Below are 23,137 nucleotides of genomic sequence, written 5' to 3' on the forward strand. Positions count from 1 at the left end.
TGGTGGGACAGGAGCTATCTATCCAGCTCTTGTGGTGGTGGATTCCTTTGCGTGAGTGAAGCCGCACTGAGTTCTGTGTGCTGAGAAGAGCAGTGAGCTGCAGGAGCCTTTTCAGCAGCAGGCGGCACAGCGAGGCTCAGCGCTGTCTGCTTATTTCCCTGTCTCACCCTTACTTCAAGCTCTTCTGTAATCTAGTGGTAAAATCTATGTCAGGCATGTTGGCAGAGAACTACTTATGTGAGAGGAGTCAGTCCTCATTTGACATCTGTGCAAGAGATGACAAAACCCATGCTTGGGCAGCAGGTATTTACGAGGCTAACACAGTGGCACAGACCACGCTTGTTCTTGGGCAATCGGGAAAGTAGGAGTAAAAATTTTCATGTCCCAAAGGAGCCCATTAGTGTTGCTGCCTGACCTGTTTTTGGAAGCAAGGTTCGCTTTATTGCTGGCCTTGATCAAAATAAGTGAAAACTCCCAGCACCAGTGGTTGGGAAAAGCACAGGAACTGTCAACATTATTTCTTCCTTCTTGCTGTTATCTTTATGACAACTTGCTGCTAATAGTCTGCTTCCAAAACTCTGTTTATGGCATTGACAAGAAAAGAGAAAATTTACTTAAGGGAAGCTGGAGCTTGTTCATCAAATCTCCTGAATCAAACACAAAGCTGGAAAGGGGTCAAGTGCAGAAAGAAAGAGGTTTTTCTCATGTAGTGGTGTATATCTGGAACTCACTGCCATGGGATGAGAAGCAATGATCTAGAGTTATAAGGGCTTGTTTGGTGTTTTTGTGCAGGAAAAATAAAACTACTTCGTGCTATAGTGGAAGTTAAATGTCAGGTATTCTCTCCCCCTTTATTTAGATACTATAAAATAACTGGTTAACTGGTTTGGTGCTGCTTGCTTGAAGTAATTCAAAAGTTCTGTTGACTTTATAATGAAATGCTAAAGGGCTGCATGATATGCAAAGGGGCTGCACTTGGAATAACTGAACTGTAAGCAACAGATGTAAATTGGCTTCGGGAAATTACTTCCATTTACCCTGCCTATGAATCTGGCCCAATGTCTGTGCTTGTTTTACTCAAAGGAGAAAAAAGCAATAAAAAAAAAAAATAGAAAAAACACAAATGAGAGCTTCTCAAGGGAGTGTTTGTCCAGCAGCATTCCTGCTCTGAGCTGAGGTATCCACACCCTGCGCTGGGCTGTGAGCTGCTCCTCTTCCCCTGGAGCCCGCTGCTGCCTGGCATGACTCCCACTGAAGCATGGGGAACCCACTCTTGCTCCTGCTTAGCTGTGCCACTGCACAGGCAGGGCAGAGGAGGAACAACAGAGCCACCTAAATGTGTTCTCCTTGTTCCTCTTCGCTGTGCTTCTGGAGCAGGTTTAAACTGAAGAGGGTGTTTTGGAAGGTTTGTTACATAAACCGATGAATGCTCCACATATCAAGTCGACTTTAATATCATGTTAAAGGTCTGAAGTGGAGTGGAAAGTACAGAGCTAGTAAATGCAGTTAAGATTTAACCTCCATCCTGCTTCCACCCAGTTCCAGGTATAGAGATGGCACTGCAGGAGGAGATTCCTGTCCAGAGCAGACCACTGAACTACAGCAGTGAGCTCCTGTATATGTCGCAGGACCTCTTACCCTCTACAAGTGAGTTGCAGTAAGCCTAGCTGCCTTTAAGTGATTTTAAAGCTGGCAAAGTGATAAAAGCGCCCAGTTATTTGTAGTCTTCCTTGTTTTTGCTAGTTTATCTCACCTCCACGGTGCTACTTAAACACGTGTTTCTTTTTAATAGTGTTTAACCATTTCAGAATCCTTGTAAAATTTTTGAGACACCCCTGCTAAGTGCCAGGGGTGCGTGGAAGGTCTGGGGCACGTTGCTGTGGCACGAGGACACTGGGCTCACAGCACAAGAGCAGAACAGCTGTGCTGAGACTTCCAAATGGAGGGGAGATCTGAGAGCTCTGTTGCCATTAATACCAACTGAAGTGAGCGTCAGCTCCTTTCTGCTGGCTTTGAAGCTCTTATTTTGAAGGTAAGAGAGTTAAGTCAAGAGAAGAATGTGATGAGAGCTTCTGTCTGTTGCAATACATGTTTTATGGGACATGAATTCAGATCAAGTAACCAGGGATTTTGTCCTTTTCAGAAATAAGTACAACGTCAGTGTCCTTTACTTGCATTTTACTTGATTTAGTATTTCATTTGTTAGCATAGTTTCACTTAAACAAATAGATTATTTTTTTTTTTCCATTTTCACACATTGTTCCACACAGATGCAGCATGCAAGCCTTCAAAGGAACCTGCTTTTGTCTGTGCTCCAAAGGAAGAAATTGGCATGCAAACTTCTTGCTTTTCTGTTTTTAATTTATTTAATGGGTGCTGAGAGACTGTGACAGGATGCTTTGGTCTGGATGGTTAGGGAGATTTCAATAATTGTATGATAGTGCCAGTGAAACAGGAGTTTGTTTGTTTGTTAAGCTTCTAGCACAAAAACTACTGCCTGCTTATTTATAACCCTCGTGGCAGATTGGAACATTATTTTATCTGTAAAACTGTGCAGATCAGTTAATAAATAAACACAATCTGATGAATCAGATTAAATAGCAGAGCCAATAACTGCTAGAAACTGTGAGATAAATCACAGTGAGCTACTAAAGAAATAAAAGGCTGCAGGCAGTACCTGAAGGTACAAATAAGGATCCCAGTGCTATAGCTGTTGTACTCTTGATTTACACTGCACTCTGGCCTGTGTGCATTATATACAAAGGTGTAGTCACTTGGAAGTTTGCATCGATAGGTATGTTTGCTTGTCCTCTCTGTGTGCACGTGTGTATTTGTAGCATGGATGAAGTCCTTGGAGCTTATATATCATCTATTTTATACCGTTTGTCACAGAAGGAAGGGCTGAGAGTCAGGAGCACAGCGCTGCTCTGCTAGCTGCTTGTTGTACAGCACCAAAAACAACTGGCAGGTAGACGCAGGTGTCAGGCAGCTGTTTTGTGCTCTGGAGGTATGTACTGCACAGACAGGTGTGCCTAGAAAACAAAGGGTGTGTAGGTGTAATGTTTTGCCGTTGTTTTACTGTGTGCTAATGTACTACAAGCGTACAGAGGTGTTTTGCTACTAGCTGGCTAGGGCTGCTGTAATAGTACAGGGTAGCTGTTGACAGAAATAACTTTCCATTGACTGCTGCTGTACAAAAAGGACAAAAGGTATTTCATTTGCTGGGAGGTTCACACTATCTTGAATAGTTGTATATGTATTGATAGGCGATTGATTATCTGTACTAAGAGGCCGTGGGCTCTGAGGTCGTGAAGTGAATCAAGTGAACTATCTCTGTTGTTGTCTGCTGTATTTTGAGTCCATTGAGGATTCTAAAGTGCCCGGAAACATCCGGAAGCACAGACCTTTCTGGTTGGTCTCTCTTCTCCTGCATGACCTGGTGAACCTGTCTGTTCCCACAACCTCATACACTCTAGTATTTGGCCTAAAAGGTGAAAAAAAGAGACATCAACACCCCAGGAGGTCCACAGCGATCCCTGCATCTCGGTCAGAAGTCAATTGTTAAGAAGTAAACCAGCATCTTCCTCTTTCTGAAAGTCAGAAAAAGCAAAACATATGACTTGAACTCCTCCAGCTGTTGGAGGTGGCAAAGAGCTGGAAGAAGGAACTCTTGTAAAGTTACCGTAACCAAGTTGTTACGTTTTGTCCTTCCTCCCTACCTCCCCATCAAGCAATCAGAGGAGGCTTCCTTTCAGTGAATCTGCAGCTTATTAGCAAGCAGGCCTTTTATTTTAGAGCTGTGTTAAAGTCCAGTGGTAGAGCAGAGTACTTCTGTATTTATCTGCCACTCCAGTGCAGAGACGTTGGCACGTACCCCAGGTGTTGCTGCTCCCGTCAGAACTGACAAGCATTAAAAGATTACAGCTAAGTTACCATAATATGAATATAGAATGGGTTATTTCTGAAAATCAGGCTGCTTTAAGATGTCATAAGTTGAGCACTCAAAGATGGAGGTGCTCAAGGCTGAGTGTCACAAGTTGGTGTGTCAGTGTGCTCTGCAGACTTACGTTAGATGTTTACATCTTGTGACCTCTGAACGCAGTTTGGCTTGGACAATATTGGATTAGCTGTGGGACTTGTTATTTCTGAACTCGAGTGCGTGCTGATTATTTTGTGTCTATATGTAATCTCCTGGGCAAAAAAATATAAAAAAATTTAAAATGTAAAAAGAAAAATCAAAGAGCCCTCATGAATTTCAATGAACACATTTACAGTCATTAAGCACAGCGGCGAGATGCAGCATCAGAGTGGGAGGCAGTTTCCTTTGTAAATCTATGTGCTGCTCAGAGCCAGCATGGGATTAGGTCTCACTTTTTCTTTTAATTAATTAGTTCAAAAGTCTATTATTTATGTAAATATTTTGTGTGAGAGGCCTTGGGATAGGCAGCTCTGGGACACGCGAGGTGTTCTGTTACATTACAGCTGTGAACTGGATGGACTGTGCTTCATCAACGCATCTCTACTGCCTCAGTTCTTTTGGCAACATCTAAGCACTGCCCCAGTCCTCTGTTTTGTCTTCCATGGCATTAAAAGCAATGGAAAAATCTAAAGGTCATTCTACCTTTCTCTGGGCTGATCATTTCACAGCCCAGAAGGATACCATGCCTGCAAGCAGCCTAATACGCCACCAACTTTTTTCTCTAATTTGGTTTTCTTATTCCCACTTGAGCCTCTACTCTGTGCCATCCTAAATATCTCCTTCTGCTCTTTCATGCTCGCTCCCATATCTAATAAAATCAGTGTATTAAGTCCTTAATTTCTCAATAGAGATATGGACCATATTTTTCTGTATCTACCTACTTGTGTGAACTCCACCAAATTAGCCTCTGTGTCTCTCACAAAGTGCCTGAATTCATTTACATGCTGAGAAGAAGAGAATTATTACCTTAATCGTATGTATGAATAATTGAAGCATGGGAAATCAGTGTAACTTGCCTGCAGTCACAAAATTTGTAGTGTAACTAAGAATTGAACCCTAGGCTCCCTAGTCCCAACCTAGGGCCTTAATCATATTTCCTGCTTTGGTGTTAAAATTTGATCTTGCCATATTAAGCCCCGTTCAAGGCTCCTTTGTGGTAGGTACTTTATTATCTGCAGAGCATCTCCCATCTTGGGCAGTTTCCAGTCTGATAGAAAGCTCAATGTAAAGGCTTTATAACATTTTAATACTCCTTGCACTGGAGGACCCAAGCAATGCAGCTGTAGTAATGCATTTTCCTGGGTGAGCTGTGCTGTTAATGTCTGAGCTGGACAGATAGACAGGAAGGAATCGTTCTCCAAGCTGTTGCAGAGGAGAGTGCACTACCCAAAGCAGGGAAATGTGGAAGTAGTCAGTTCTGCTTGCTGAAGCCAGGGAATATTTGCCATTGGTGTTAATGGAGGCAGGGTTTTCGCTCAATGAAGAGCATCGCTGCTCTTAACCTGTTCCGTAGGCCTCTCTCATGCCGAGTGCTCATGGCAAAGTATTACCTGGGATGCCCTGTGATTTCCCTTTGACTTACTTTATATTCTGCTATGCACTCCCATCTCTTTTGAGAACAAAATGCTGCGTGAATGCCTTACGGGCTCTTTCTCTTTCACTGACCTTCTTTTATGACTTAAAAGCAGTTTCCCTAGGCCCGAGTCTGCTTTCTGTCTTTAATATTGACCTGAGTGTTGCACCATCTCATTGTTGCTGCTTGCACACTTCTCAGCTATCAAAGTTCACCCACAAGGACTCCAATATTCCTTACTCCTGAGCGCTTTGTCTCCTCCTCCTCTTTCCAGACCTCCTTGCGTGCAAACATTTTTGTTTCACGAGCAAACTCCGTTGCTCTGTGAATTTTAGCGAGTGGTTTACCTGTTTCATGGTAAAAAGTCTACTTCAAATTGAAATGTCTTTTTTCTGTGTAACTGTCATAATATTTTCCATTTGAGGCTGAGACTCCACTGTGGGTTTTCTGTGCCACATTGTCATCTGTATGAATCTGAGCTTAAATGTGTGGAAACTCTGACATATAAGTAAGAAAAATAAGGTGTGTTTTTTGTATTCAAGTCAGCTTTTTCATAGATATGGCCGCTGGGTTTTACCCAGTGCCCTGGTCTTTCCCAGTTCAATGACAAATTGAACATTTCTCAAGATTTTGGGCTTGTTTGCATTCACTGTATTGTGTCACTTTTATGAGAATGAGTGATGGTAATTTTCTATCTAAAGGTGATACAGGATTAATTACCCCAAACCAGGGGCTTCCAAACCACCTTTCCTAGGTGCCACTGCCATTGGTACAATGACACGCCAAACGCCATGTCTGTGTGACAGGGCCCTTGGTCAGGAGCTTGGAGAAACTAGCTTAAAGCTGAGCTGAGCACTGGATGGCTCCATAAAGAATTCACTGAGAGAGCAGCCTTTGGTGTGGGCTTGAGAAGGTTTTTGGTGGTTATAGCGCAGTTGAATTCTGCAAAGACCGGGACCTGTGCCCAGGAGCACAGCTGTTGTTTTGGGGGCAACTTTTGCCTGTTAACTTTTATTGACTATACCTTCGCTGACAAAGGCTGAAATGTTTCTTGGCAGCTACGTGGTTTAATCTGGTGGTTTGTTGCGTGGAACAAAATGCGCCATTGAGAAGATCACTGGAACCAAGTTCTCTAAGATGCCTTTACATCTTTATGTTGTGTAGCACAAAAAATGGAAGAATGTACACCTGCTGGCAATGTTCAGATCCACAAACGTGTATTTTTTATCATGACTTATTTTTATAAGTGCAGAAGGGAGAATATGTGACTATTTCCACGTCTTGCCATTTGTCACAGCAGCGAGGTTCCTAAAATCCAGACCGTAGCTGCTTCCCCTGCTAGCTGCGTTCATCACCAGCTACACTGTGAGCATTGCTGGTGACATGAACTACTGGAACCTGTTCCCACTGGGGGCTGACTTGATCGAGGGCACAATCCAAGTTGCAGTTGCTTTGTGTAATTTTATAGAATAAATCAGTTTTTCCCTGTGTCGTGTCTAGGCTATGATGTAATTACAACTGTTGAGAAGGGAGAGTCGGGGGACCAACTTCGCAAACGAGCCCGAGGGAGTTACGTTCAAGTCTGCTGAGTTGGAATTCACAAACTTTGCTCTCCCCTGTTGCGTTTGAGCAGCTTCCAGTTGTGTATTAGGCAACGTGGCTAACATTTGTCACGTGTTGTTTATTCTCCTGTCCTCTCCCTGGAGGAAGGAGTTCATGTGCTGGAGTATTTCTTTCCCTGGGGAGTTACGTTCCTCAAATCCCATACTGCATGTAGAAATCTTGCCTTTGTCATAAGCTTTTATCGTCTCTTGTGAACCTTGAAATTTGATGGGATTTGGGTAGCTGTATGTCTCAGGTATCACTGGGAAAGGTCTCAGCCTCGTTGTCTAGGAATAGTTTGTGAAATAGTTGCAATGCAAGTAGCAGCGATTTGAAGAGGAGTAATATCAGCTTTTTATTGTTTAATTGATTTTTTTTTTTTTCTCCTGCAAGCTGGTAAGATAATGTGTTTATCTGTACTAGATGATAATATATTTAATTAATAGCATCTACCCCTTGAGTAGCTGAAAGCAATCACACATTTCCTTTTCATCTTATGGTTCACCTAAGACTTTGAAAGCCTGGCGTAGTCAAACAGGGTGGTCTAATTCAGCCCTGCTTTTGGATCTGTTAGCTTAATCCCTTCAGCTGCTTTAGATTTCTTGATTTGACACCAAGCTAACACAAAACATTTCCTGTCCAACTTCTTGTTGGCTATGTGTATCCTCCCACTGTGCCCCCTACATCTTCCCCCCAGCACTGAAGCAGCCCCAGGTCTGTCATACAATGGTAGGAAGGTTGCCTAGGAGTGACAATGTTTATCTGTCAGTAGTCCAGTTTGGATTTCATTAAGTAAATGACAGTGAAAAACTTTCAAGACTGGGACAAACCCAATAGAAACATGCATGTTATCCAACAGAGGATATTCTCTATGTCTTTGGATGGAAACTAAAATTCTTACCTAAGATTTTGAAAACTCTGTCAAGTTTGACTTTCCCCATCCCTCAGCCAGCTCTGAAAATCTCAGCCTGTGGTGTCTTCCTGGACTTGTAGCACTGACTTAATAGCTCCTTAGTTATTAGAGAATAAACGATTGTGTTCTTCAAGTTGGAATTATATTAAAAACCTTTATTAGCATGGCTTGGCAAACGGTACTTCTGGCTAGCTTCTGGCGTTGGGTTAGACTGCTCTTGTGGTTTCTTAATGACATGCTATGAAAGGGATGTACTTTATGGGAATCTGGTGCCAGGTTTTGCGTGTGTTAAGAGTCATTTGCCATTTATTCATTTTGCTCCCGAGTGAAAAGCGCGCACAGGAAAATGCAGTTATATCTTGCATGCATCTGCCTTGATTTTTGTTGTACTCAGCTTTTTTTTTTTTTCCTTGTTTTTTTAAATATTATCTGGTCTCTGTGAATTACGGGGGACAGCTTAGCTCTGACATGGAACAGGGGCCGTTACCAACGTCACTTTGTTGTCTGTGTTTTGTTTTTTTCCGAACCTTCCCTTGGTAATTTTGGCAAAACTGCTTCGCTGAGAGAACTCCTCTGTGCCATGAGATGGGTTTCCCCGGCTCACAGCAGAATTAGGCCACTGGGGCAACACAATTTTGTGAAAGCAGCTGCTCGTGCCATGGGCAAAACACCTCAGAAGTTTCTTTCCCACGAGACTCAGTGACACAGAAGCAGTGCCGGGATGTGATTCAACTGTTTGGGTTGTTTTCCCCTCTTGTTTATTTGCTTTACGATGAGCAAGTCCACCTCTTGTTACTTCTGCAGATAGCATGCATTAGTGTGAACAGCTGATGGAGCCAAGTACCCAGTGGGTGGGAGGTGTGTGCGTGGGGGGAAACGGGGCTGGGAAGAAGGCATGGGACTTGAGTAACCTTTCTTAGTTGTCTTTCCATCTCAAGAGCAGTTTGCTGTGAAGATGTGATGCTGGTAGCATAGGTGGGCTGCTGTGGATCTGACCAGACACTCTCATTCTCTCCACAGTGGGGAAGCCTCACAAGTGCAACTACTGTGGCCGGAGCTACAAGCAGCGCAGTTCGCTGGAAGAGCACAAGGAGCGCTGCCACAACTACATGCAGAATGTGGGCATGGAGGCCGCTGGGCAGGTCCTGAGTCACCACGGTGGGTGGACACCATGCCTTGAGGTCGCTCGCACTTGGAGCACATCTTATGGGGGTTTTCCATCTGTTTTGCCTCCTTCCTTTGTGCTTTGCATCGCTTCTGTCTAATCTATTGCTTGCACTCCTCTGGCAGGAGGAGAAAAGGTGATTTGAAGTCCCCACTCTGGTTTAACAGCATTTTTTTTTTTGCTGATTTTTTGAATTTGGTATTTCATTTTTTAGGTATATAAGTATGCAGACATTAAAGTCAAGTGGTAAAGGCACCAGTACAAAGTTGCCATAAAAACTAAGGAATGTATGAATCCCCTTCCTCTCCTTGGTGAAAGTGACTGGTACTTCTAAGAAGTAAGGGTGGTAGACATACTCAGAGGTCATTATTTCTATTCCTTATAGTAATATATTATATCAAAAAAACAAAAAGAAAAAAGGATGTAAAAGCCTCCAGAGCAACGTGAACTTAACGATGATGATGAAAGTAATTATATAAAAAGAAGTTCATGCATTTGCATTTGTTAGTGTTACTGTGCTAACGCTACATGTGTTAATATACAGAAATACTGAACATTGCCAAAAAGATGGTTGAAAGCAAGAAATGTCAAAGCCTGAATTTGTGTTCAAACATTTCTGTAGCTACTGGTGTGGGAAACAAGCATAACATCTGACTGCAAGGTTGTAGGTATATTTGTAGTGCCAAATAAAAGGAGTTGTCTGAAAATTATTTACATTCAAAATCAGTGCTTCAGGCACTCAATGTCTTGTAACTTCTAAAAATTAACTGTAGATATTTGGCACTCCAAGTACTTATAATTTCTTATTGTGGAGGAAATACAAATATATATATATATACTTTTTTCCATTACGAGTAGAAAATGCCACAAACATGAGAATATCAAGAAGATAGACAGTAGGTAAATGAAAAGGGGAAAGAACTTTTTTTTTTTTTCCATTTTGCTTTTCATTGTAGAGAACAGTCGTGTGGCATCATTTGGAAAGCAATTATGTAGAAGTTCTGAAAGGTCGCTTCTAAAAACCTAAAAAAAAAAAAAAAAAAAAAAAAAAAGCCAAACTGAAATGAAATCTATTCAACCTTTCTACTATGGACTATGTTTTGGGGGAAAGGAAATCACCAAAAATTTTAGAACTCTACTGTGAAAATTTCACATCTATTAAAGCATATAACCCCAAATGTTTTTACAGCTCTATTAAGTAATTACTATCTTTTCAGATGACTAAAATCAACCTTTAAAATCTAATGGATGACTTCTGAGACCTTGAAGTTAGTGATTATCTGCGTTAGGCCTGACTTCATGCTTGCAAAAGTCAGTAGAAAGACTCATCTTAGGGCTTTGCTGCTTCCAGGTACCCGTTCTGCACTTGATGGAGCACTTTGCTGACAGTAGTAGTTCAACCACATGCTCCATTTTCAACAAAATACGTGCTCTTCCCTCTGCAAGGGTGGGCCTATCTGATTAACCAGGTAGCTGATGATACCAGCCTGCATTTTCTTAGGGAAATAACAGTTGGCCAATGGAAGTATGACAGTAGGAGTCTTTCAGAGATCACTTTATGGAGTTTTTTCCCAAATTCTGCTCAATTTCAAGATTTATTTTTCACTAATTTATTGTAAATGAGTTTACTGTTGTTAGTGTGCTTCTGAGGAAATCTGAAGCCTTTTCTAAGCAGCTCCATGCTATGACAACAGGGGTAAGTCTTTAACCTCGTCCAACCAGAGAAGTTGGAGTAGCTGACCTTGCACTGATTTTTCTAACAGTCAAAGTTAAACCAGTGGAAACCCAATATGATAATCCATTTTATTTACAACCTGACTTTGCTTGGGTTTAAAATAGGAATGTTCAGACAATCACTTTTTTTTTTTTTGTTTTTTCAGCAAAATTAGCTTAAAATAACACTTTGAATTCAACTGGTGCCTATTTCTCCCCTTGGCAAACGTGACTAAATCTCTCCTGGCAAATGTTTAAAGGACTTCACATCCTGGCGGTTAGAGGAGGTACGGTGATGGCAGTTGGCAGTGACAGGTAGTTCTAGATCCAGGTGGGTGCTAGTGATAAATCTCCCCTCACATCCCAGTGCTCCCACCTGGGAAGCTCAGTGTGTGCTGTACAGTTGTGCTGTAAGTCCATTCTCCAAGGAGCACAGAGGCAGCAGAGAAGCATTGCACAGATGATTACTCTTTTCCTTGCTTGAAGTTAAGGCTTAGGCTAACACTGAGGAAAGCCTCAATTTTCTTGGCTCTTGTCTTACATTGAAAGGATATTCTTGGGGTCCAGTGAATATGTGCTTTGGAGATATCAATTATTGCTTAATTTTGCATCATTAATTTTGCCTGAGCTTACCTGGCCCTTTTTCCAAATACTTTGTGAGGACTTTGGTTTTGCTGAGTGTTTTGAGGCCTGCTCAGCTGAGATCAGTACCTTCTCCAGCCACGTGCTGCATGAATTACTTGGATCCGTATGCCTCTGGAAACGTGGCAGAGGAACTCCTGTCCAATCCTTTAACAGCATAACGTGAAGAAAAGGTGGATGTGGGGATGTTGTCATTCCTGCTGGCATCCTGCTTTTAGGGTGTAGGTGGCTGTGCTGTGTCTCAAACTGTTATGGCCAGTGTTTCAGATCACTCTAAATTATTGTTGCAGAGGTTAATTCCAGTGAGCTTGCTTAGCCCTTTGAGAAATGGGAGCTTTTCAAACATTGTACCCTGGTTGATCGAATTATAGGCACGCTGCAAATATTTGCTTTGCTTTGAATTATCTTTGCCTTGCAGACGGCTGGGTCACCTGACCAAAGGCACAAGGGGAAGTGAGAGGCAGGGAGAGGCTGGGTTCAGCATGTGGGTAGGAATGCAGGAGTTCCTGGCGCTGGGTCTCCCTCCATCCTCTCTCTGAGCTGCCCTTCCTTGTGGCTGGGGCCTGTCCCCAGCTCAGCACAGTGGCTCAGTTACGTGCTGTCTGCTGCAAGAGAGCTCCTCTGATGTTGTCAGCCATTCTCAGCTAAGAAGTTCTGGCCCTTGAGGTAGAAATTAGTGTGTGGTCTTCTAGCTAACGGTCTGTTGGGGTGATGAAAATGACAGCCTCTGAAGGCAGTGTGTCTGATGTTTGCATTATCGAATAGGGAGAAACACTCAATGCTTTTTACTCATATATATATATATATATATATATATTCATCTCCACAAAGCAAAAAGTCCAGGGAAATTCTTAAAATAAAGTGGAGAAAAATGCTCTTTTTAAGAGAAGGAGAAAGGAGCTTGGCCTTAGGCTGTGAGAGGCTCAAAGGCCAACTGCACACAAAATGCACAATGACCCTGTGTCCTTTCCTCTTGCTTAGTTGCTTAAAAATGTAGTTAAAATGCTTGTCCCGTGGGGTACTTTACACCAGGGTCTGTGGCAATATATCCTGTCAGTTATTAGTGCACACACATACACTTTCTAAAATAGCAATATTGTGAACTTAAGAAAGGAAATTGAGGGTGATGGGGTAATACTAATTTATACCAGCTGAGACTTAGCACACAAAAGTTGTCTGCACACAGAAGTATTTATCAGCAAAACACATGCTGGGCAATTTTTTTCCTTTTCTTTTTTTCTTTTTTTCTTTTTTTTTCCCCTAAATTCTTTCCTCACTGGAAGAGCATGATTTTTTTATTATTATTATTATCATTATTTTATTATTTTTAAACAGAATGTTGTGGTTTCTTACAAATGAGGAAGAAAAAACTGAATAATATCCTCACGACCCTAACGCTGATGTCTTCAGGAAAATAAAGACTTTGTTCTGGAGACCATCCAAGTTTGCGTATTGAGTTTGAGCTTGAAAACACCATTTGATGTTAACTGCAGTTGAGGACATCAGCTATGTCAGGGAGAGTGAACATCCAGCAATGCATCCTGATTACAGAGTGAAAGCATCCTTTAACAGAAACATTCTCAGTGTTGGGCTTTTTTTTCAAACAAATCCATTGTTTTTGGATTAAAAGTCTTCTTGAGGTGACACCATAATTTTATAGGTTAAAATAAGTAGTTGTATCATAGCTACTTATGACATGTCAGCTGTTCTTCTAGCTCCTACTACCCAAGGTAATGAAGCACACCTAGGCTATTCCCATTTCTCCTCCTTCCCAGGAAATCTATGTAACATTGCACTTCCTGGTAACTTATTCTCACCTCAACTCAAATACTGGTGGGGTTGAGTGGTTATGCAGATGAGTTCTGAGGCAGGAAATAGTTTACAGCACACGATACAGAAAAGAAAATGTTTTTATTGGTGATGGTTTCAGTCTAAAAAGTCCGAGCAGAATTTTTGCCTGATTCAGAGAAGAACAGATGTCTTTTTTAGCACTGTTTTTTTTTTTCTTTTTTTTTGTGGAAGAAAGATTTCAAATTCCATCTAGGAAATTTTGCACACATATGCCCAAACAGTAGAATTATTTTATTATTAATCTGTATAGGAAATACAAATGTCACTAAATTTTGGGCTTAATCAGATAGCTATGGAAGTAATTAGGTTTTGTGGGCAGGTACAGTCCTACAAAGGCAGCAGGTCATCATGCGAGATATTTAGAGCCCCCTGCACCTCCTTAGGTTCCTACTTCAAGTCTTGTGCATCTGGCATGCCAAGGACTGGAAATTCTTGAAGTGGCACTCGTGTTGTCCAAACCTGTCCCATCACAGTGAGGACAATTACAGCCACTGAGCAGGAAACCAGGGTTCTCACACAGTTACTTGTTAAGCTATGAGGACAGTCAGACACCAGTTGCTAGTGAAAATCAACAGCTGAAATCATTCCTTTCTTATAAAATCTCTATGAATACTTGAGTAGAACTAGTGCAGATAACTCTGGACAAAGAGTGTTTGCACAACCTTAAGAATTTAGCCATATCACTGATAATATTTCAGACCTCCCACACTGCACTGGGAATTACTTAGGTCACTTGAACACTGCATCCCAGTTTGTTGCAATGTTTGATTCATTTCATATTTATGCTTTTTCTTCCTCTTTCACTGATGCCAGCAGGACTGCCTTGTAAATGAGAAACTATTGTGTTTCTCAGGGGGAGCATCCTGTACAAATAAAAAAGCAGCACAGTAAATCATTTTATAGCATATGGGAGATTCTAAAACTCAAAGTACTCAGCCTGCTCTAGCAGCAGAGGCACAAATGGAATCAAATGAATAAATTGCTATGTTTTCTTATTATGAATGTCTGAATTGACAAGTTCACCTGAGCAGATACTCTGTTTTGTGATTGCCTGGTATTTGCTCTTCCTTACCAGAAAGGAGGCAAAGATGAGGCTTTTAACACCTCATTTTTCATGTATTATGTGCTAGCAAACAGCTACATGTTTAAGAACAGATGAGTGATTATTCTGTATTAGGATCCTGAAGGCAGTCAAGTTGTATGGGAGGGAGGAAAGCAGGCTGGTGATGCTCATTTCATAATCACAACGAAAAGGTAACTGAATGAGAAATGACACCAGAGGCTGCAATAGAAGCAGTGGGAGAGAACTAGCAGAAGATATAGAGGTTGGCCTTTCTCTACTACCCCTGCAATAGCAGCTGTGACTTCACTGGAAGATGTACCTAATGCAGAGAATGGGATGGGATGCTCACAGCCTCCAAATCACAAGAATTTCCTATTTCTCTGCTATTCATTCTCAAATAATTTTTCTGTAATACCTTAACCATCTCATTAGCACACAGACAGTGGTTGATGATCCTCCTCTGAGTTGTCCTGCTACTTTCTAAAGAAGAATGAGGAGCAATATGCTGCTGGGCAGCGGGAAGAGCTACATATGGAATCACACTTGACATGTATTGTGGATGACTCAGGCTTTCTGAACTTAATTCTCAGCGTGGTACCACTGACCCTTGTGGTGTTCATAAGAGGTTGCAAATAGTGGGAGGAGAGATGCAAAAGACTTGCATTTATTAATCGTTAGGTCCCCTCTGATGGGAAAAAAGCTTTAGTTCGGAAACTTGTTAGTTTCTTTCACTGGTTCTAAAGGGAAACTCCTTATAATGTTAATCCTGCAATTTCAGTGCAATGTGTGGTGAAATTAGTCTCATATATAGAAACAAAGGAAGCCTTAACGAATATGGTCTTCATTTTGGAAGCCTCTGTCTTAGGGAATGCAAAGCCATTGTATGTTTTCTAGTCATTGAGATTAGTGTGATAAGAAGATAAGAATGATAAACAAGGTGAAGTGATATTAAGTGAATCCACAAGGATAGCCGTAAAGTTACACTGGTAACATGGGATCATGCTGGAGGGAGGAAAACAGAAAATGTGATCTATAGAGGGAATTTTCTGAAGTGCCAGCACCAGTAGTTCTCTTTTCTTCTCAGTGGGACCTTCTGTATTCAGAACAAAACAAGTCCTTTATTATACATCAAGTGTAGCTTCTGCAAAATGAAATGTTCCCCAAGACAGGCGATGGAAAAGTGTGGCTCTGCCTGCTCAAAGGGGAGTGCCATCTGAATGCCCGCTGTGTTCTTGCATCTCGCTTTATTTTGTGTTGCTCTTCTTGCACAATCAGCAGAGCTCAAATGTTTTGTGTCATCTGTCAAGTGTAGACCAGACTTGTCTGATACAATGTTTTGGTTTTATGTAGTACCTCCTATGGAAGATTGTAAGGAACAAGAGCCTGTGATGGACAACAATATTCCTATGGTGCCTTTTGAGAGACCTGCTGTTATAGAGAAGCTGACAAGCAACTTGGGAAAGCGTAAAAGCTCCACCCCACAGAAGTTTGTGGGTAAGCTTGAGATACGCCTTTTATTATTTTTAGAGTGTAGCTGTAGGTTGCTAGTAACTTGTGAAAGATAGCCAAAAAAAAAAAGAACAAGGGGAAAGGTAGCACTCTCAGAACATGATTGTGGTGGGGAGGGGCAACGGTTGAGATGGGTTAAAGCACAGCAAGAAATTCTGAAAACAATAGAATTAGTTTTGCCAGTCCAGACCATTCAAAAGTGGCGTCCCCATAATAATAAAAATCACTTAGAAAATCCAGAGCTTTTTACTGTGCCTTAAGTCTGTTTTGTTTTGTTTGTTAACTTTCCCGTGACCCTTTGTCTTTTTGACAAAGGCTTGTCATCTTTCCCTCTCCTCACTCAGCAAGTAAAAATGTAAGACTCGTGTAATTATCTGCCTCCATATGTGTGTGTGAAAAAAAAAAATTATCTCATGACTTGTAACTTGTAATAATTCTTGAGAGTTAGCAACAACTGGTCTGATAAAACCAGCATAAGGAAGTAAAATCACTTTGCTCCTGTTAGAAGAAGCGCTTGCTCCAACTGCAGTGTTCTGCACCTGATACGTTTCCTAGCGAGTGAATATAAAACAGTGTCAGATCAATTTTGATTACCAAATTGAGAGTCCTAGACCCAGAATTCCTACTTTGCTTTGTGTCTGGACATCTTAAAATTCGTCAGCTGGTAAAAGAAGATGATTTAGTGGAGGATTGTTAGAGTTGGGATGGTACGGTTAGGTTGTGGTTGGACTTGATTTGTAAGGTCTTTTCCAGCCTGAGTGATTCGATGATTCTACGGCATGGAAAATGTTATTGGTGTTGAGTTGTAGCTTAAATCTACTTTTCACAATCACTGGGGCACTGTTGAACTTGTTAGGAGGTGAGGTAGGACAGAGTTATTTGGGCTAAGTATGTGCTGCTAGATGCTGAGCTAAGGTAATGTGTGTTTTCCCCACTCACTCCCTAGAAGGACAACATATAGGTTTTAAGGGTGTTGTATACTCATTCTGAGCATACGACTGAGGACACCTACGGGGACAGGATTGAAGGACTGTAGGCAATTAAGACAGCCATTAGGAGAAGTCATTGCCCCTTGGCTAAACGGAGATTGAGGCAGATTTGTTAAGTCACTGCTCAGGATGGTTTTAAGCTAACCACATGATTTTGAATTGTAGAGGGCTAACAGCGTGCAGCATCTCACCTGGGGCCACTGACACACTGACCTGACTGCTCACAGTCAGCTGGCCATCCTAAAATACAAGTGCTAGATTTCTTCCATGCACCAACTAAAGAATTTTCATGTCCTTTACTTTTCCAGCACCTTCTTTGACAGGGGTTGGTAAGAAGTAATCCAACCCATGCAAAGAATGCTAGGAGGCATCAGTTTCTTTTCTATATTGTTATTAGTCTTCCTGAAATAAAAGCTTAATTCTTAATTTGTTTTCTTTGAGTGGTCTGAAATGAGTTACTGTAAGCTGGTACGAACTGGAGGGTGTGTATTGTGTTTAACTTATTGCTGTGATGCAAGTTAGGGTTGAAAAGGCTGACAACAGGAGCAGGACTCTCTACTGACAAACCAAATCCAGCTATAAGAGATTGTAGACATGGCAGATTTCCATGGTGTTGTCTTAGTAAGTGCTGTGCTTCCCTGCACATTGTGATCAGCAGTGAAATAGTTGTCTGTGCTGACATTTAAATTGATGTACTAGACTTCAGACCTCTTACAGGCCAGAAAGGAAGCAGGGCAGTTCACACCTCACTTTTTTTTCTCTTTCTATTTTCCCCTTTAGTTGTGCACAGACTTAGATGTAATTATATTTGCAGTACCTCTTAAAGGTTATCTTTGCAAGGGTACAGAATTCATCGGCGAGGGTGTGGGGGCCCTCTTCCTTCCCCCTTGCTTTGGAGTACTCGTGCTGCTGCCATAAGCAGTGTAGTTTTGCATGTTGTAAGTGTACCTCACAACTGAGTGGTATAAATAAAACCACTTTCTGGGAAGTTGCAAATGGCAGCCTCTCTTTTAGACCAGAAAAGAAGAGTCCACTCGCCTGCTTATGATCATACATTGTTACTGTCTTGAAAGGCAAACTTAGCAATTGGAAATCCCTTCTTTGTTGTAAGTTGAAGTTGTTTCTTTTATAAGATTTATCATCTTGGTATTCCATTTTTCTGAGGCTAGGAATTCAGAGTTCTACGTGACGTGCAGCTTTTTATCCAGATTCAGCCACAGAGGAAGGTGTCCTCTTTCATATTTACTGTATCTTATTTTTCTGCCATTTCTGATCTTTCCTGGCATCAGTGTCTGAGCTGAAAGCCAGCAGAGCCTGTGCTTTGCTACCTTTCTTTTTCACGGTGACCTCACTTTTCTTCCCATTTTCTCCCCAGTGAAATACTGTTCAACTCTATCAGGAAGAACTTGTAATGGTTCTCTCGATTGCAGGAAATTTTCCTGTGCATCCATCGGGCACCCTTCCAAAACTACTTAATGGTGTTTATGAGAAGGTCATGTAAGCATGAGCTCAAATCTTTGCATGCTACATCTATCGATGCTTTACTGCTCTTTCTGATCAGCAGTCTCCAAGGGTCAGAAAGAAACTTACCCAGTGGTAAATACTGTAACTGACTTTTCCAGGGTTTCTTATGGCTTTCTCCAGAGTGTCAGATGTTGCAGTTGCTGTGGATACTTGACAAAATGGACTACAGGTATCACAGGACAGACGTGACTCTGACCCTTGAGCTTCAGAAACCTGGTTTGAGTGTCACAAGATGATCCACTGTAGAGTGTGTTTCTTTTTCCACTCGAGTAATGTAGGACAAGAATATGCAGAATGTAAGCATAGTTTGGAATGAAAATGTAAAATGATGAAAATGATTAGTTAGTCTTAAGTATAGGTTTGGCTAAAGAGGAATTAAAACTGAAAACTATATTAGATTGATTTGCTATTATATCTTCTGAGCTCTGTATCTTATGTCCTCTTCACCCCACGTTATCATTTATTTTACTTTTATGTGTGTCATGCCATTTTTTAAGGCTCTGACATCTTTGAAACATAATTAAAGGAATGAATAATTCAGGTCACTGGCAATTTACTATTTATTCTGCTGTCTGGTGGAATCACTAAATGCGGAAGAAAAAAAGGAATCAAAATGATGTCTGCATCATTCATCCAAGCCATCCATAAAGGACAAGTGTTATTTCCTGATCTCTCTAGTCTACAAAGGATTGAGACCATGTTTGGAGAATGGATCAAACTCTTCCCTCGGATCCAGTTCCTTGTTCAAACACAGGAGTGATGTGGGTGACCAGAGCAGGTGACAGGGTCTGATGGGCTTTGCCATTTTCTTTTCCTTTTCCCACCATGCCAAAGACACCACATGCTTCCTGCAGCTTTCTTTCTTCCCACCCCACCTGGGAAGTAGCTGTTCCATTTCAAGTGGAACTGGACTGCTAAAATGTCATCCATGCTATTGGCAGCAGGACAGCCATAATTGTACTGAAACGAGGATGTCTGGCAAGAGTCATCCTTAAGCCATGTTAAATAACTAAAGCTGTGACCATTTGGTTTTTCTGTATTTTTTTTCCAAATGTCTAAAGTATGACAAAGAAACAGTTTTCTATGTTAACATTTTCTTTCTATGAGCTGCAAGAGTAACACAGCCAGCCTTAGGGAAACGTATCTAGATATATAAATATGGTATCTAATCACAAGCACACGAGCAGTACTGCTGAAGAGACCAGGAATATTCACGTGCTTTTCTTTAAGCTTGCATTTAATTACCTTGCTAATCAGGGCTAAGTTTCCAAGCAAAAGGGATGCATCATCTCCAAAGATAACCTGATCGTTTCACAGGTAATGTAGAATTATTTCTCTTTGTGCATCAGTTTAAGATAAGCCGCACTAAATGGAAGGAATTATTATAGCCCAAAATAAAATGCTGAATGATAGCTATGTTGAAATGTACTAATGCTATTTGGAAGAGATTTGGGATTACAGTTCTGTTTCCTTCTTATGTTGGTTTATACATACTTTGTTCCAAGCAGTTTTGGCAAAAGGTAATAGATTTTTTGGGTTTCTTAGTTCTTGGATAGCCTAACTAGTTATATGCATTGATTCCCTGAATTAATTAGCTTACACCATTGAAGAAAAGTGTGGTTTTATGTTCTGAGGCAGTGAAAAGTAACAAAGACAGTGTAAACCCACCAAAATTATTTATCAGACTTTGTCAAATCAGTTTAAAAAATGAACTGTTAACTAATGTTCACGTGTGTGAACACATGCGGGTGAGCGTGTATCTTGTATCTTAGACATATGGTTATGCATACAATCTTTTCTGTTTAATGAAGAGAAGTTATTTTATGAACTTTCCTTTTGCTGACTCTCTAAAGCCATCGCTGGAAAAGCAGTGCTGCTGCGCTGTGTCCCGATGTAAGCAGCTGCAAATCTGTGAACTTCAAAGGAACTCTGTAATCTGCATCATAACTAGCTGTAACTAGCTTAACCTACCTGTCTGTGGTTGTGATTGCATGTATCTGTAATGCCACTGAAAATATGTGAATTTGGACTCACACAGTGATGATTCAGTCAGCTTTCATTGTCATTCTAAGTGTGTTTATCCTATGGCAATGAAGGTCACTTCTGCCTTTTGCCAAATGAAACTGAGCTATTTGTGTCATTTACCTTTTGTGTTTTCCTCACTAAACAGATGCAGGGCTTTTTTGTCTTTTTCTTTTTTCTTTCCAATTGGGAGTAGGTATTTTCTTATTAAGGGGATGAGCAGCAGAAGTACTTTACCTTGGACAGAAGGTGTCAGGTGCTCACATTATTTGCTTTATTCTGTGGCCAGCTTTGGAGTCTGGAGTGCCTTTTGCTTCAAGCTGAGATTTTCTGTCCTCCTTCATCCCTTTTACAGTGAAACCTTGGAGTGACTGCGTGGATTTTTCTCATTCATTTCCTCTTGTCCCTTAGGTGAAAAGCTCATGAGACTTGGCTATCCAGATATTCACTTTGATATGAACCTATCCTATGAGAAGGAGTCTGAGCTGATACAGTCTCAAATGATGGACCAAGCCATCCACAATGCAATCGCCTACCTTGGAGCTGACTCACTTCACCCCCTGATGCAGCACACGCCAAGCACAATTGCAGAGGTGGCTCCTGTCAGCAGCTCACCTTATGCTCAGGTCTATCATCCTAACAGGATAGAAAGGCCCATCAGCAGGGAAACAGCTGACAGTCACGAGAACAACATGGATGGCCTGATCTCCCTCATCAGACCAAAGAGTCGAACCCAAGATAGAGAGGGCTCCCCTAGCAATAGCTGCCTGGATTCTACTGACTCAGAGAGCAGCCACGAAGACCGCCAGTCCTACCAAGGAAACTCTGCCTTAAACCCCAAGAGGAAGCCAAGCCCGGCTTATATGAAGGAGGATGCCAAGGCTTTGGATGCCACAAAAGCTTCTAAGGGCTCTTTAAAGGATATCTACAAGGTCATCAATGGAGAAGGGGAGCAGATCAGGGCTTTCAAGTGCGAGCACTGTCGCGTTCTTTTCCTGGACCACGTCATGTACACCATCCACATGGGCTGCCACGGCTACCGGGACCCGCTGGAGTGCAACATCTGTGGCTACCGAAGCCAGGACCGCTATGAGTTCTCATCGCACATTGTTCGAGGGGAGCACACATTCCACTAGGCCTTCTCATCCAAAGGGGACTCTTATGAAGTAGAAGAACTGCACATGAAGAAATACTGCACTTACAGTCCCACTTTTCCTCAGACATTGAGACGCCTGTTTTGTTGTTGTTGTTGCTGTTGTTGTTGTTGCTGTTGTTTAATTAATATTATTGTTAACCTTATTTTTTTGTGGACTCATTTTCATTTGCTTTGCCCGGCTTAAGAATGGAAAGAAGGAAGGGGAAGGGTAAAAGGGGGGGGTTGTTGTTGCTGTCACTTGTTGGGGGATGACCTGATGTGTTTCTTGTGGGAGCTGAAAGGCAGTCTGTTTCTGTCTCAGCTGTATATCATGTCCTGTTTTGGGATGTTGCTCAACCCTGCTAGGTGCTTTAAAGTCTTGACGAGTTGCCACTCATTTGTAATTTCAGACAAACAGAAACATTTCAGAGGAGAGCCTTTTTTTATCTGTGCAGATATGGTAGGGGCTTTCAGTGGCTGGAATTCCTTATTTTGCAGAATGAACAATTATTTTTAAAGGAAAACTGCTTAGGGATTTAGGAGCATCAATCAAAATCATCATTCCTTTCAAAATTACTTTCTAGGGTGAGCTTTTTTCCTGGATGCAGTGTGTACTGCCCCTGTAGAATGTAAAGAAAAAAAAAGGGGAAAAAAAAAAAAAAGAAAAAAAGCAAAGAAACGTAAGTCTTAACACTGTACTGCATAACAGCAGCTTAGTTTCATAAGTCTGAGGGCCTTCTGTGGTAAGTCTGAGGCTCTGCATTTTTATTTTCCTTAACTTACAAAGCACCTTTTTTAGAATTGTTGATTTGCTGTTACTCCATGCCTATGTGTTGACTCACTGGCTTCTTAGAGACCCTTGGGAGCCTTAATTATTTAGATACACCCTATGGTTTAAAAAAATCTAATTTACAAATAATGTTTAAACTTGCTTCTGGGACCGTAACTCGCCTAGGAGTGGGTGAGAGTCTGTAGTTTACTCAAGAGGTTCTGCTGCTCTTCTAAAATAGTCTTATTTTAAAATGACAGAGTTGAAAATAACAAAAGTACTACTAGCAAAGTGTTCATTTAATATAATTATATGTCTATATACACCTATATAACTACTTTCTCATTCTATTGTCACAGTGTTAACCTCTAGGCAACAGCCTAAACTAATACTGGCAGCTGAGAAAGAACTAGGGGCCAGATCATTGGCCAGCATTAATCCTCTTAGCTCCACTGACTTTAATGGAACTCCCCTGACTACTTTAGCCACGTCAGAATCTGAGTCTTGATCATTTTTTTCTGTAGTTGACATCTTATTTGCTGAACCGGTGACTTCCTTTTGTTTTCATGTCATCAACTGTCCTTTAACATAGGAGTGAAAGCACAGGTTTTGCTGAACGGCCTTTGCTCTTGGGGAGCACACCAGCTCTGCAAACACACAGATCTCCTATGACCTTCCCTGCATCTTC

The 23,137-nt window shown here is 41.4% G+C and overlaps 1 protein-coding gene across 17 annotated transcripts in view; it reads left to right on the top strand.

The window, feature by feature from the left end:
- IKZF2 (IKAROS family zinc finger 2) overlaps positions 1-21,844 on the top strand; it is a 103,103-nt gene extending 81,259 nt beyond the window's left edge. For 11 of the 17 annotated variants that reach the window (XM_042822067.1, XM_042822072.1, XM_042822066.1 and 8 more), the window contains 4 exons: positions 1,540-1,647; positions 9,088-9,225; positions 15,852-15,995; positions 20,957-21,844. In XM_042822067.1, coding sequence (XP_042678001.1) covers positions 1,540-1,647; positions 9,088-9,225; positions 15,852-15,995; positions 20,957-21,681 — 1,115 coding nt within the window. In that variant the 3' untranslated portion in view covers positions 21,682-21,844. Of the gene's footprint in view, positions 1-1,539; positions 1,648-1,752; positions 2,033-2,731; positions 2,795-9,087; positions 9,226-15,851; positions 15,996-20,956 lie in introns of those variants that run through there. The other 6 variants (XM_042822078.1, XM_042822079.1, XM_042822080.1 and 3 more) reach the window with 3 other exon arrangements.
- The last annotated feature ends 1,293 nt before the right edge of the window (positions 21,845-23,137 follow it).

Source organism: Centrocercus urophasianus, unplaced genomic scaffold (assembly GCF_019232065.1).
Source record: "Centrocercus urophasianus isolate 14NV4802_14NV808 unplaced genomic scaffold, USGS_Curo_1.0 seq_20, whole genome shotgun sequence".
NCBI classification, from domain to species: domain Eukaryota; kingdom Metazoa; phylum Chordata; class Aves; order Galliformes; family Phasianidae; genus Centrocercus; species Centrocercus urophasianus.